General features: G+C 38.6%; 1 protein-coding gene across 2 annotated transcripts; it reads right to left on the bottom strand.

Annotated features, from left to right (window-relative positions):
- Positions 1-3,244: 3,244 nt before the first annotated feature.
- LOC133550067 (gastrula zinc finger protein XlCGF57.1-like) lies at positions 3,245-14,397 on the bottom strand. 2 transcript variants are annotated; one of them, XM_061896095.1, is made up of 4 exons: positions 13,975-14,397; positions 7,771-7,872; positions 6,434-6,667; positions 3,245-5,054 (listed from the first exon to the last, which is right to left on the bottom strand). In XM_061896095.1, the coding sequence occupies exons 1-4, from the start codon at positions 14,087-14,089 to the stop codon at positions 3,436-3,438; spliced, it is 2,070 nt and encodes a 689-aa protein (XP_061752079.1). In that variant the 5' UTR covers positions 14,090-14,397; the 3' UTR covers positions 3,245-3,435. The 2 variants fall into 2 exon arrangements, with proteins under 2 accessions (XP_061752079.1, XP_061752090.1); XM_061896106.1 differs by lacking the exon at positions 7,771-7,872.
- Positions 14,398-15,468: the final 1,071 nt, after the last annotated feature.

Below are 15,468 nucleotides of genomic sequence, written 5' to 3'. Positions count from 1 at the left end.
CAAATACAACGTTGAAACAACATGCTTTTTGACGACGTTTAATCAATGTTGAGTTTTAACGTTGATTTGACCATTGAAATTTGGTCATTTTCTAAGTAATATTCTACAACATGAATACAACATTGAAACATGTTTTTTGTGACGACGTTGATTCAATGTCGGGTTGTTACATTGATTTGACATTGAATTTTGGTCATTTCCCAAACAACATTCTACAACACGAATACAACGTTGAAACAAAATGTTTTTTGTGACGACGTTAATTCAATGTCAGGTTGTTACATTGATTTGTCCATTGAATTTTGGTCATTTTCCAACCAACATTCTACAACACAAATACAACGTTGAAACAACATGCTTTTTGACGACGTTTAATCAATGTCGGGTTTTAACGTTGATTTGGCCATTGAAATTTGGTCATTTTCTCACTAATATTCCAGAACATGAATACAACTTTGAAACATGTTTTTTGTGACGACGTTAATTCAATGTCAGGTTGTTACATTGATTTGACCATTGAATTTTGGTCATTTTCCAACCAACATTCTACAACACAAATACAACATTGAAACATGTTTTTTGATGACGTTTAATCAATGTTGGGTTTTAACGTTGACTTGAAATTTGGTCATTTCCTAACTAATATTCTACAACACAAATACAACATTGAAACAATGTTTAATCAATGTCGGGTTGTGACATTGATTTGACCATTGAATTTTGGTCAGTTTCCAACCAACATTCTACAACACAAATACAACATTGAAACAACATGCTTTTTGACGACGTTTAATCAATGTTGGGTTTTAGCGTTGTTTTCACCATTGAAATTTGGTCATTTCCTAACCAAAATTCTACAACACAAATACAACATTGAAACAACGTTTAATCAATGTCGGGTTGTGACATTGATTTGACCATTGAATTTTGGTCAGTTTCCAACCAACATTCTACAACACAAATACAACATTGAAACAACATGCTTTTTGACGACGTTTAATCAATGTTGGGTTTTAACGTTGATTTGACCATTGAAATTTGGTCATTTCCTAACCAAAATTCTACAACACAAATACAACATTGAAACGTTTAATCAATGTCAGGTTGTGACATTGATTTGACCATTGAATTTTGGTCAGTTTCCAACCAACATTCTACAACACAAATACAACGTTGAAACAACATGCTTTTTGACTATTTTTAATCAATGTTGCGTTTTAGCGTTGTTTTGACCATTGAAACGTGGTCATTTCCTAACTAAAATTCTACAACACAAATACAACATAGAAACGTTTAATCAATGTCAGGTTGTTACATTGATTTGACCATTTAATTTTGGTCAGTTTTCAACCAACATTCTACAACACAAATACAACATTGAAACAACATGCTTTTTGACGACGTTTAATCAATGTTGGGTTTTAGCGTTGTTTTCACCATTGAAATTTGGTCATTTCCTAACCAAAATTCTACAACACAAATACAACATTGAAACAATGTTTAATCAATGTCGGGTTGTGACATTGATTTGACCATTGAATTTTGGTCAGTTTCCAACCAACATTCTACAACACAAATACAACGTTGAAACAACATGCTTTTTGACGATGTTTAATCAATGTTGGGTTTTAACGTTGATTTGACCATTGAAATTTGGTCATTTCCTAACCAAAATTCTACAACACAAATACAACATTGAAACAACGTTTAATCAATGTCAGGTTGTGACATTGATTTGACCATTGAATTTTGGTCAGTTTCCAACCAACATTCTACAACACAAATACAACGTTGAAACAACATGCTTTTTGACGATTTTTAATCAATGTTGCGTTTTAGCGTTGTTTTGACCATTGAAAAGTGGTCATTTCCTAACTAAAATTCTACAACACAAATACAACATAGAAACGTTTAATCAATGTCAGGTTGTTACATTGATTTGACCATTTAATTTTGGTCAGTTTTCAACCAACATTCTACAACACAAATACAACATTGAAACAACATGCTTTTTGACGACGTTTAATCAATGTTGGGTTTTAGCGTTGTTTTCACCATTGAAATTTGGTCATTTCCTAACCAAAATTCTACAACACAAATACAACATTGAAACAACGTTTAATCAATGTCGGGTTGTGACATTGATTTGACCATTGAATTTTGGTCAGTTTCCAACCAACATTCTACAACACAAATACAACGTTGAAACAACATGCTTTTTGACGACGTTTAATCAATGTTGGGTTTTAACGTTGATTTGACCATTGAAATTTGGTCATTTCCTAACCAAAATTCTACAACACAAATACAACATTGAAACAACGTTTAATCAATGTCGGGTTGTGACATTGATTTGACCATTGAATTTTGGTCAGTTTCCAACCAACATTCTACAACACAAATACAACGTTGAAACAACATGCTTTTTGACGATTTTTAATCAATGTTGCGTTTTAGCGTTGTTTTGACCATTGAAACGTGGTCATTTCCTAACTAAAATTCTACAACACAAATACAACATAGAAACGTTTAATCAATGTCAGGTTGTTACATTGATTTGACCATTGAATTTTGGTCAGTTTCCAACCAACATTCTACAACACAAATACAACGTTGAAACAACATGCTTTTTGACGATTTTTAATCAATGTTGCGTTTTAGCGTTGTTATGACTATTGAAACGTGGTCATTTCCTAACTAAAATTCTACAACACAAATACAACGTTGAAACAACATGCTTTTTGACGACGTTGATTCAATGTCAGGTTGTGAAGTTGATTTGACCTTTGTAATCTGGTCATTTCCCAACCAACCAACGTAAATCCAACGTTGTCTCAATTTACAAATACAACTATTTTGCAATGTTGTTTCAAGGTCAATTTTAAAGGACGTGTGCTTAATGAAGGTATCAATGTCTTGTGCCTGCTGGGTAGGTAGATAGCTGATTCACTTCGTGTTTCTCAGACAGAAAAACCTACGTAAGTATGGATACAAGCCCCTCAATAGACATAACAATTACATGTGGTGTCCCTCAAGGATCTATTTTAGGTTCTCTTCTTTGTAATATTTACGTTCTTCCACTTGGCAGAGTCATCATGAGACACATCTATCGCCTCCCATCTTTTTAATCATCCTCCGGGTGTCCCAAAGATGTCTCTAACTTGCCCGTTTAGTTTGATGCACTGTTCTTCTTACTGGTGATTTTTCAAATAAATAAAAAAAGAAGTCAAAAACAGAGTGAAACTTCACTTTACACTTTTTCAATGTTTATTAACACATGTACACAATGTTGTATATCAATTCATGTACTTGACTGAAATAGAACCTATAACATCTACAAATGTTAGACACAAGATTGTGTTACACGTACACAACAGTGATGTCACACGGTAAATCAAAGTTAAAGTTTTGACAACTTCTTTAATTTCTTCAGCTTCATTTGCTGCTGCTGTTCTCACCAGCGCACTTGTGTTTCTTACACTGGTACTTGTAGGAGAATCTTTCATCACACACACTGCAACTCAACACTTTCTCTCTTGTGTGTACATTCATGTGTCTTTTCAAATGTTGACTTTGGACAAAACCTTTACCACAGACCGAACATTTAAAAGGTTTTTCCCCAGTGTGCATTCTTGTGTGATTGATCAAATTTGCTTTCTGGGTGAATCCTTTACTGCAAACTGAGCACATGAAAGGTTTTTCTCCATTGTGTGCCCTCATGTGTACTACAAAGGTTGTTCGGTGAAAAAAGCTTTTGTTGCAATCTGAACAGTTAAAAGGTTTTTCTCCAGTGTGTTTTCTCATGTGTACTTTTAAACTTTCCTTGGCGGAGAAGCTTTTATTACAAACTGAGCACGTGAATGGTTGGTCCCCAGTATGGACTTTCATGTGTCTTTTCAGATGTTGACTTTGGACAAAATCTTTGCCACAGACCGAACATAGAAAAGGTTTTTCCCCGGCGTGCATTCTTTGGTGTTTGATCAAATTTGCTCTCTGGGAGAATCTTTTGTTACAAACTGAGCACGAGAACGGTTGGTCCCCCGTGTGTGATCTCATGTGCACCACAAATGTGGTCCGGTCACCGAAGCTTTTGTTGCACCTTGAACAGGTAAAGGGTTTTTCTCCGGTGTGCGTCCTTGTGTGTTTTACCAAACTTTCCTTTGCGGAGAATCGCTGACTGCAAAATGAGCACATGAATGGTTTCTCCCCGGTGTGTGTTCTCATGTGTGACCTCAGATCGCAATTTTGAGTAAAACCTTTACCGCAGATGGAACATAAGAAACGTTTTTCCCCAGTGTGCGTTCTCGTATGCTTTATCAAACTGTCCTTTGTGGAAAAACTTTTACTGCACATTGAGCACATGAAAGGCCTCTCTCCGGTGTGTGTCTTCATGTGCACCTGCAGGTCCCTTTTTTGAGTAAACCCTTTATTGCAGGTTGTACAGGAAAAGGGTTTTTCCCCAGTGTGTAGCCTCATGTGTAAAATCAAACTTGTCTTCTGGGAGAATCTTTTACAGCAAACTGAGCATGTGACAGGTTTTTCTCCAGTGTGTGTTCTCATGTGTCTTTTCAGATCACTGGGGTATTTGAAGGTTTTGTCACAGTGAGGACATTTCAAGTGTGTGTCGTCAGCTTTACAGTCTTCATCATCATCTTCATCATCATCATCATCAGTGTCATCTTCTTCATCATCAGTGTCAATAGAGTGTGACGTTATGTCGTCACTATCTGATAGTGGAGCTAAGAATGTGTTGTCTCCATCAGCTTCTGTTATGTGTGGAGTTGGAGGCTCCGCCTCTCCCTTCTCACTTCCACCGTTGTGGCTCCTCCTCTTCCTATTTGATATGTAAGGGCTGTGGTTGATGTTCATTTTTAATGTGTGGGGGCTGTGGCGAGTCGTTCCCTTTAACGCAGGGGGCTGAGGCACATCGTTTTCCTCTACCGTCCAAAGGGGCTGTGGCTCCTCCTCTTCCTTTTTAATTTGAGTGGGCTGTACCTGCTCCACACTGGGAAAGCGCTCTTGCTGTTCAGAGAGAAGATGTTCTTCACAAAAATCTGAAGTACACAAGACACACATGTTTTACAAAACTTAAATGCAGTCACGTTGTTACGTTGTGCAAATGCTAAATAAAGCGAGAATACGATGATTTGCAAATCCTTTTCAACTTGTACTCAATTGAATGGACTGCAAAGACAAGATACTTAATGTTCGAACTGAAAAACGTTATTTTCTGCAAATGTTAGCTCACATGTTTCAAAAAAGCTGGCACAAGTGGCAAAAAAGACTGAGAAAGTTGAGGAATGCTCATCAAACACTTATTTGGAACATCCCACGGGTGAACAGGCTAATTGGGAACAGGTGGGTGCTATGATTGGGTATAAAAGGAGCTTCCATGACATTCTCAGTCATTCACAAACAAGAACAGGGTGAGGGTCACCACTTTGTGAACAAATGTGTGAGCAAATTGTCCAACAGTTTAAGAACAACATTTCTCAACCAGCTATTGCAAGGAATTTAGGGATTTCACCATCTATGCTTCGTAATATCATCACTGCACCTAAGCGATGATATTACGAACCTTGGATCCCTCAGGCGGTATTGGGGCGGTATCGCTCGGTTGGTAGAGTGGCCGTGCCAGCAACTTGAGGGTTCCAGGTTTCGATCCCCGCTTCTGCCATCCTAGTTACAGCCGTTGTGTCCTTGGGCAAGACACTTTATCCACCTGCTCTCAGTGCCACCCACACTGGTTTAAATGTAACTTAGATAATGGGTTTCACAATGTAAAGCGCTTTGAGTCACTAGAGAAAAGCGCTGTATAAATATAATTCACTTCACTTACCTACTGCGTCAAAAAGCGGCATCAGTGTGTAAAGGATATCCCCACATGGGCTCTGGAACAATTCAGATAGCCACATTGGGGAAACTTTGGGTCCACATTGGGGCCACGTTTCGGACCACATTGGGGTCACATTACGACTATGTTGGGGTCCCATTGGGGCAACATTGTGACCACATTAGGACTATGTTGGGACCACATTGGGGCAACATTGAGGTCACATTGCAGCCAAAGTACGACCACATTGGGGCCAGGTTACGGCCACATTAGGACCACATTGGGGTCACATGGAGTCCACATGGGGTCCACATTGGGGCGCGTTGACACAGGAGTCTGATGAAAATCCCATTTCACTCCCAGTGTAAACAGTCAGCTGGAAAAAAAACCCCGATCTCCACAAAATGTGATTTGGGCCACTTTGGCCTGCAGTGTAAACGTAGTCTTTGTCGTATCCACTATTGTTTGACTCCTTCTGACTTTGAACAGTAACACTGTGTGACTATTGGAAAATAAAACAATTGATTCTTGGGCGTACAAGGAGATGAAGCTGGCGTACCTCTAGTGGGACCCGTACCACAGTTTGAGTGTTGTGCTTACTTGGACTGGGACCAAGCTGGGAGGACTCAGGTGGTTTGTGGCCATGGTCTTCGGTCTTCACAGAGACCATGGTCAGGTCAGCTGCCTCCTGTCCTAGAAGACACTCTTCCTCCTGAGTGATCCAGACCTCATCCTCTTCCTCTTTGATGTGGGCGGGCTGTGACTCCTCCTCTTCCTCTTTTACATGAGGGGGGTGTGAATCCTCCTCTTTAATATCTGGGTGCTGCTGGACATCTGTTGGGTAAATAATATTCAAGGGGTCATATCTCAAACACTTCCTTGTGGTCTAAATGACATGTGAAGGTGGTTCTTTGCTCTAAACTTTGCAAAGATGATGTTCTACAGACCCTTTTCTGACCCTCCTTTGAGGATGTGCCTCCACTTCGACAGCATCTCCTCACCGTCATCTTTCTTGACGTTTTTAGCGCTTCCACGGCGAGTTTACTGACAGATTGAGTTTGAACTGTACGCTATTTTGTGTTGGAAATGACAACAGCGGAGGATGCACGTGCATGTACGAGCCAGTCTGCTTCACATGCAAAAAAAAAAATAGCGAAAAAGAAGGCGCTTATTACCATTTACTGATACGGTACCGATTCCCAGTAGCAGGGAATCAATACCAGTACTCAACGGTACCAATTTTCAATACTTTTGCTCGTGTTATTAATAAATGTTGTTTTTTAATTTTATTTTTTTATGCTGAGATAGGCTCCAGCACCGCCTGCAACCCCGAAAAAGACAAGCGGTATAAAATGGATGGATGCTAACTGCTGTTCATGTGTTATATCTTGTCACATTTGCAATGCAGTTGCACTTCCAAGACATTAGATGGCAGTATTGTAAAGGCTAACAATGGAATGTTGTCTAACTAGGAATTAAATTTTTCCAGGAATGTGTAATTCTGCGCCCTACAAAGTGTTAATACTGGAAGTATTGTGCTTATCACACACCAGGTATTTACTGAATTTATAAACACAATACGAATTTTTTTTTAAATAAAGGAAAGGTTTTGTGACGATAAAAAAATATTGATGTAATCGTAGAAGTATCAACTAGTATCATCACAGTGGATGTCATTTGTTTACATTGTGACGCCGGTGAGCTACTGTAGTGAAGCATGTTTAGCTCTTCCTCGTCCTTCAGTGATAATGATACCTGTAAGAAATGTAGATTTAAAATTACCGAAAAAACTGCAGACTGCGGCTGGATGCTAGCTGCTAGCTCGCTAGGCATGTCTTAAAGCACCTCTTCCTGAGGGCGTTTAAGTGTTATAACTTCGCCTTTATCTTTAGTTTTTACACCAAAATGCGTCCATTCTCCCTTTTCTGTCTACACACCGTGTCTGCTTGTAAGTACTCTGTGTGCGTGCGCTGCCGAACATGCTCTTCTGCTCGTAAAAACCAGCAATGTCACCGCGTGGCGACGACGCTCCATCATGCCTGTAAATAAAAATAAACCGGTAAATATCAAACGGAGTATAGTACCATTTTGGATTCGTTAGTACCGCGATACCGCATCTAGCATTGAAGTATGCAAGAGGAAACTGACACAAGTGACTTCAAGTGTCCTACATGTGGCAGATTGTCAACAACGATGGAGGAACATCATCATCATCATCATCATCATCACCATGATACTATACTAGTACCGCCATAAAGTGCAACCCTCGTGTGTTGTGTTAAAATTAGAGATGTCCGATAATGGCTTTTTTACCGATATCCCGATATTGTCCGACTCTTAATTACCGATACCGATATCAACCGATACCCATATATACAGTCGTGGAATTGATACATTATTATGCCTAATTTTGTTGTGATGCCCCGCTGGATGCATTAAAAAATGTAACAAGGTTTTCCGAAATAAATCAACTCAAGTTATGGAAAGAAATGCAAACATGGCACTGCCATATTTATTATTGAAGTCACAAAGTGCATTATTATTTTTTTTAAATGCCTCAAAACAGCAGCTTGGAATTTGGGACATGCTCTCCCTGAGAGAGACTATGAGGAGGTTGAGGTTGAGGTGGGGGGTTAAGGGGTAGCTTTGTATATTGTAGCGTCCCGGAAAAGTTAGTGCTGCAAGGGATTCGGGGTATTTGTTCTGTTGTGTGTAACTCCTAGCCATTATGGACAACACCTCCTACCCACTACACTCGGACCATGCGGAGAGAGTGAGCACGTTCAGTGGAAGGCTCAGACTTCCAAAATGCAACACGGAACGACACATGAGGTCCTTCATACCGACAGCCATCAGACAGTATAATGTATATGTTCCTTGACTGCACTTAAATGTAGAATATATTTATATTATTCATATACCTCCCCGTGAATACGAGGGTTCCCTCCGGGTACTCCAGCTTCCTCCCAATTCCAAAGACATGCACCAAGGGATCAGTTGATTGGCAACACTAAATGGGCCCTAGTGTGTGAATGTGAGTGTGAATGTTGTCTGTCTATCTATGTTGGCCCTGCGATGAGGTGGCGACTTGTCCAGGGTGTACCCCGCCTGACTGTAGTTGAGATAGGCACCAGCGCCCCCAAAGGGAATAAGCGGTAGAGAATGGATGGATGGATATATATTATATATATATATACAGTATATATATATTATATTATTTATTAATATTATTTATTATTATCATTGTCTATTGTGAGCGAACTGTGGTGCTGAATTTCCCCCAGGGATCAATTAAGTACTTTCTATTCTATTCTATTCATGTTATGTTACGGTGCGGATGTTCTCCCAAAATGTGTTCGTCATTGTTGTTTGGTGTGGCTTCACAGTGTGGCGCATATTTGTAACAGTGTTAAAGTTGTTGATACGGCCACCCTCAGTGTGACCTGTATGGCTGTTGACCAAGTATGCCATGCATTCCCATGTGAATGTGAAAAGCCGTAGATAATATGTGACTGGGTTGGCAGGCAAAGGAAGTGCCTTTAAGGTTTATTGCCGCTCTGTACCTCTCCCTGCGTCCGTGTACACAGCGGCGTTTTTAAAAAGTCATAAATTTTACTTTTGGAAACCGATGCCCATAATTATGAAACCGATACCGACGATTTCCGATATTACGTTTTAAAGCATTTATCGCCCGATGATATCGGCAGTCCGATATTATCGGACATCCCTGGTTAAATATTGTCATCAAACAAGCAATAAAACGTGGCGAAGAGTTTATTGTTTTCCAGCCACTAAAATCGGTTCAAAAGTGAAAAATAAGGCTTGGAAATGTGAAGGGGGTGCAGTTAGCAAAGTCTGAGCCAGCATTGATCAAAACATTCCTAAAAGATAAATCAGAACTTCCTTTAAAAATCCGGTGTGAAGTGAGTAGCCATTTTGAAAAGCTAACACGTTTTGTTAACGCTTTATAGCTCGGTTGGTAGAGTGGCCGTGCCAGCAACTTGAGGGTTCCAGGTTCGATCCCCGCTTCTGCCAACCTAGTCTCTGCCGTTGTGTCCTTGGGCAAAACACTTTACCCACCGCCCACACTGGTTTAAATGTAACTTAGATACTGGGTTTCACTATGTAAAGCACTTTGAGTCGCTAGAGAAAAGCGCTATATAAATATAATTCACTTCACTTCACTTTTGTCTGTTTAAATGTCAGCCTATTACACCCAAGCTTTATTTCTACCCCTAACCTTGGAATGAAAATATAACACAACTATTTTTAAAAACATTCCCAACACATGTTTGTCATAACATTTAACCACTTTTAAGTAATTGTTGTGGTTGGGCCGAAGGAACTCTTCCCAAAACATGTTTTACTATGTGGTGTTTTTATGGAGTATCTCCATCTAGATCACAGCTCCCACATCCACTTGGAGACAATCTGCCACACGCTGAAGGAAAGTTGTTGTCTTTCATAAATCAGGTGTGGACTACTTTTCTGGTTGAAAGATGACTGACAATAAATGCTTTCTTCCACGTGTAGGTCAGGATCAGGAAGTGAAACTAGCCATGAATCTATGAATTATATTGGTTACACTTGTAAAGAACATAATGTCGTGGCTGTTTTGAGTTTCCAATCATTTTTACAACTCTTATTTTTTTGTGATAGAGTGATTGGAGCACATACTTGTTTCATTTGACATCACATGGGCAAAGATAAGACATCCTGGAGGAAAGTTCTGTGGGCAGATGAAACAAAAAACGAGCTGTTCTGCCACAATACCCAGCAATATAGTTGGAGGAGAAAAAGTGGGGCCTTTAATCCTAGGAACACCAGGCCTACCGTCAAGCATGGTGGTGGTAGTATTATGCTCTGGGGCTGTTTTGCTGCCAATGGAACTGGTGCTTTACAGAGAATAAATGGGACGCCTCCAAATTATTCAAGACAAATTTAGGTGAAATGTTTTTACTTATTTCACCTTTTTTTTTGTTAAGTACATAACTCCACATGTTCATTCATAGTTTAATGTGACAATTTAGAATTTAATTAGCCATGAAAACAAAAAAAATGCATTGGAGTGTCCAAAATGTTGACCCGTACTGTATATAGGTGTACAAATTTTAATGAATATACAAATAATATAATAGGATATTAAGAGTATTTAAAAGTTGGACTCCTAACTTGTTTATTTCTCTGACAACACCTTTTAAGTTGTTTAATCAATCATAAAAATCAAAATGGGTGTTATATTATTTATTTGGGACTTTTTTTTTAAATAAATTAAACAAATTGTGTTATATTGTATTAATTAGGGACGGCGTGGCGCAGTGGGAGAGTGGCCGTGCGCAACCCGAGGGTCACTGGTTTAAATCCCACCTAGAACCAACCTCGTCACGTCCGTTGTGTCCTGAGCAAGACACTTCACCCTTGCTCCTGATGGGTGCTGGTTGGCGCCTTGCATGGCAGCTCCCCCCATCAGTGTGCGAATGTGTGTGTGAATGGGTAAATGTGGAAGTAGTGTCAAAGCGCTTTGAGTACCTTGAAGGTAGAAAAGCGCTATACAAGTACAACCCATTTATTTAATGTGTGACCATGGTTTTTTTTTTGCACCATGATTAGAGAAGGTTGTTTACAAGGAGTTCATGTATGTTTTCAGTTATTTCCCCTTTTTTTTGTTAAGTACATAATTCCACGTGTTCATTCATAGTTTAATGTGACAATCTAGAATGTAAATAGTCATGAAAATAAAGAAAATGCATTGAATGAGAAGGTGTGTCCAAACTTTTGACCTGTAGTGTATGTAGGTGTACATATTTTAATGAATATATAAATAATATAACAGGATATTAAGAGTATGTAAAAGTTGGACTCTTACCTTGTTTATTTCTCTGACAACACCTTCAAAGTTTTGTAATCAATCATAAAAATCAAAATGGGTGTAATTATTATTTATTTTGGACATTTTTAAAAAAATAAATTAAACAAATTCTGTTATATTGTGGCCCTGCGATGAGGTGGCGACTAGTCCAGGGTGTACCCCGCCTTCCGCCTGATTGTAGCTGAGATAGGCACCAGCGCCCCCCGCGACCCTAAAGGGAATACGCGGTAGAAAATGGATGGATGGGTGTTATATTGTATTATTGTGTGACCATGTTTGTTGGTTCTTTTTGCACCATGAATAGGGAAGGTTGTTTCCAAAAGGTTCATGTAAGTATGTTTTTAGTTATGTCACCTTTTTTTTTTTTATTAAGTACATAACTCCACATGTGTTCATTCATAGTTTTGATGTGACAATCTACAATGTAAATAGTCATGAAAATAAAGAAAACACATTGAATGAGGTGAGTCCAAAGCTTTGGCTTGAACTGTATATAGGTGTACATATTTTAATGAATAAATAATTAATAGGATATTAAAAGTATGTAAAAGTCAGACTCCTATCTTGTTTACTTCTATGACAACCACTTTAAAGTTTTGTAATCAATCATAAAAATCAGGCCGCTAAAATGCACCAAACATGGATGAGTGTGGAAGTAGCATGTTGATTTTTTCCAATCATGCTTTGGGTGTAATTATTATTTTTTTGGGACGATTTTTTAAAATATCCACAAATTGTGTTGTATTGTATTATTGTGTGACCGTGTTTGTTGGTTATTTTTTCTTTTTGCACCATGACTAGGGAAGGTTGTTTACAAAAGGTTATTGTAAGTATGTTTTCAGCTATTTCACCTTTTTTTTTGTTAAGTACATTCATTGTGTTCATTCATAGTTTTGATGTGATAATCCACAATGTAAATAGTCATGAAAATAAAGAAAACGCATTGAATGAGAAGGTGTGTCCAAACTTTTGGCCTGTACTGTATATAGATGTACATATTTTAATGAATATATAAATAATAGGATATTAAAAGTATGTAAAAGTTGAACGCCTACCTTCTTTACTTCTCTGACAACCCCTTTAAAGTTTTGTAATCAATCATAAAAATCAAGCCGCTAAAATGCACCAAACATGGATGAGTGTGGAAGTAGCATGTTGAATGTTCCCCATCATGGGTGTAATTATTATTGTTTTTGGACTTTTTTTTATTATTATTGTGTGACCATGTTAGTTGGTTCTTTCTGCACCATGACTAGGGAAGGTTGTTTACAAAGGCTTCATGTAAGTATGTTTTCAGTTATGTCACCTTTTTTTTTTTTTATTAAGTACATAACTCCACGTGTTCATTCATAGTTTTGATGTGACAATCTACATTGTAAATAGTCGTGAAAATAAAGAAAACTTTTGGCCTGTACTGTACATAGGTGTACATATTTTAATGAATATATAAATAATATAATGGGATATAAAGAGTATGTAGAAGTTGGACACCTACCTCGTTTACTTCTCTGACAACCCCTTTAAAGTTTTGTAATCACTCATAAAAATCAACCGGTAAAATGCACCAAACATGGATGAGTGTGGAGGTAGTGTTTTGAATTTTTCCATCATGCTAAATGGGTGTAATTATTATTAATTTTAGACCTTTTTTTTTTTAAAACATCCACAAATTGTGTCATATTGTATCATTGTGTAACCATGTTTGTTGGTTATTTTTTCTTTTTGCACCATGACTAGGGGAGGTTGTTTACAAAGGGTTTGGCCTCTACTGTATACTAAAACAAAGCAGTGCCTCATCACCACAAGATAATTGACCTTTATAGACAATCTATTTCAGAATAGTGTCAATTATGAAATATAAAGTACCGTACTTCCTTGAATTGCCGCCGGGCATATAGTATGCGCCTGCCTTGAATTACTGCCGGGTCAAACTCGCGACGTCCCGAGTGACACTTCTATAAACAAGTTATCGATGCTTTTGATCAGACGCAGCTGGCATGGACTTCATTTATAAGTAAAGGTAAGACCATAATAACGTTTATTTTTTTAATTAAATGTGCTTTTCATGATGGTATCCTTACATCACACTCAAAATTTTACTGCATGCCTTTGGTAAGTGAGAAGAGGTTTTTAAATAATTAGCGCATTCTTACTTTTACCGCATGCCTTTGGTAATCGCAGGAGTGAGAAGAGGTTTTAAAGTAATAAGCGCCCGGGCGGCAATTCAAGGAAATACGGTAGGTGAACATGAGAGGGTAAGAAGTAAACAAACCTGTTCTGCGTGACACAACTTGACGTTTCTTAAAAAGTAGTTGATGTTGTCGCTCGTTATCCTCTCTTGTTGGGCAAAAATCCACCTCATACTCTGCTATCGTTTTTGCGAACATTTTCACACAATCACAACACTTGTGCGTAGCTAACAAGCTAAGCTAACTAGCCAGCTAAGCTAAGCTAACCATACCATCAAGCTAAGCTAGCACAAGTAAAGTGCCCTGAGACGAATATTAACATTGTTTACTCCTATACACAACATATATCTGTACATGAACGCGCTGTTTAAAAACGCAGAAGTATTATTAACACAATAACGTCCTCTCCGTCGAACGCCATCTTGCTTTCTTATTGTCCTGTTTTGTCGACGTCACGACTCCATCCGGACGGAAAGACACGATCGGTTCACGCATGCGCGAATGTTTACGTCACTTTCCAGGACTTGCAATTTTTACGACGGAGCCTTTTATACCAGTGGTCCCCAACCGCTGGTATAAATTGGTAGAATTTTTTATTATTTTTATTTTTATTTTTATTAAATCAACATCAAAAACACAAGATACACTTACAATTAGTGCACCAACCCCCCCAAAATCACCCTTATTCATGACAAAAAATAAATAAATAATAAATAAATAAATAAAATAAAAAAATAAAAATAATAAATAAAAAACACTTTGGAAAAGTGTGTAGGAGTGAGGTGTGATCTGAGGTGGAGGTCTAGAAGTAACCTGACTAGCTTGTTCTGGGATGTTTAGAGTCTATATTTGAGGGTTTTGGAGGTGCTGATGTACCAGGAGGTGCAAGCGTAATCGAAAAAGGGTTGAATGAGAGTTCCCGCTAGAATCTTCATGGTGCTTTTGTTGAAGAACAGACTGGAGAGGCAGCTGATGGTGACCTTCTATCGCTCGGCTGTCGATAGCCTGCTGACGTACTGCATAACAGTGTGGTACGCCAGCTGCACTGAAGCAGACAAACAGGCGATTCAGAGGGTCATAAAGGCTGCACAAAAAAATCATCGGCTGTCCCCTGCCCTCCCTGAAGGACTTACACAACTCCCGTTGCCTCAACAGAGCAAAAAAACATTACCAAGGACAGCACACACCCTGGCTTCCACCTGTTCGACTTGCTACCATCAGGCAGGCGCTACAGGTGCATCAGAGCCAGAACAAACAGGCTCAGAGACAGCTTCTCTCCCAAAGCTGTCACCATGTTGAACTCTAACTTATAATAATAATAATTCACCCCTATACAATATCATGCCCTAATACCCTACTGTGCAATACTACCCTTCGAGTGCAATACATCCGACACTAATTGTTATTTATTACTTCGGTACTCCTGTCTTGCTCTGTATATTGTACAGTATTTTGTACTTCTATAGTGTTTTGTATATTGTACAGGATTGCTTATTATTTTTATTGGATAGTAGTCTGTTTATTTCAATTGTTAGTTCGCCCTGCGCGAAACCATTGATAGTATAGCACCGCTGAAG

This window comes from Nerophis ophidion, linkage group LG01, assembly GCF_033978795.1.
Source record: "Nerophis ophidion isolate RoL-2023_Sa linkage group LG01, RoL_Noph_v1.0, whole genome shotgun sequence".
Classification (NCBI taxonomy): domain Eukaryota; kingdom Metazoa; phylum Chordata; class Actinopteri; order Syngnathiformes; family Syngnathidae; genus Nerophis; species Nerophis ophidion.
This window is presented reverse-complemented; position numbering and strand designations above follow the sequence as displayed.

What these genes read in the sequence shown, in the direction of transcription:
- LOC133550067 (XM_061896095.1), bottom strand. Translation starts at nt 14,089, where the DNA reads ATGTTCGCAAAAACGATAGCAGAGTATGAGGTGGATTTTTGCCCAACA. An exon ending in AGTACTTACAAGCAGACACG is followed by an intron (nt 6,668 to 7,770) that starts GTGTGTAGACAG and finishes TTTACCCAACAG; the next exon opens with ATGTCCAGCAGCACCCAGAT. An exon ending in CCAGCTTGGTCCCAGTCCAA is followed by an intron (nt 5,055 to 6,433) that starts GTAAGCACAACA and finishes TGTGTACTTCAG; the next exon opens with ATTTTTGTGAAGAACATCTT.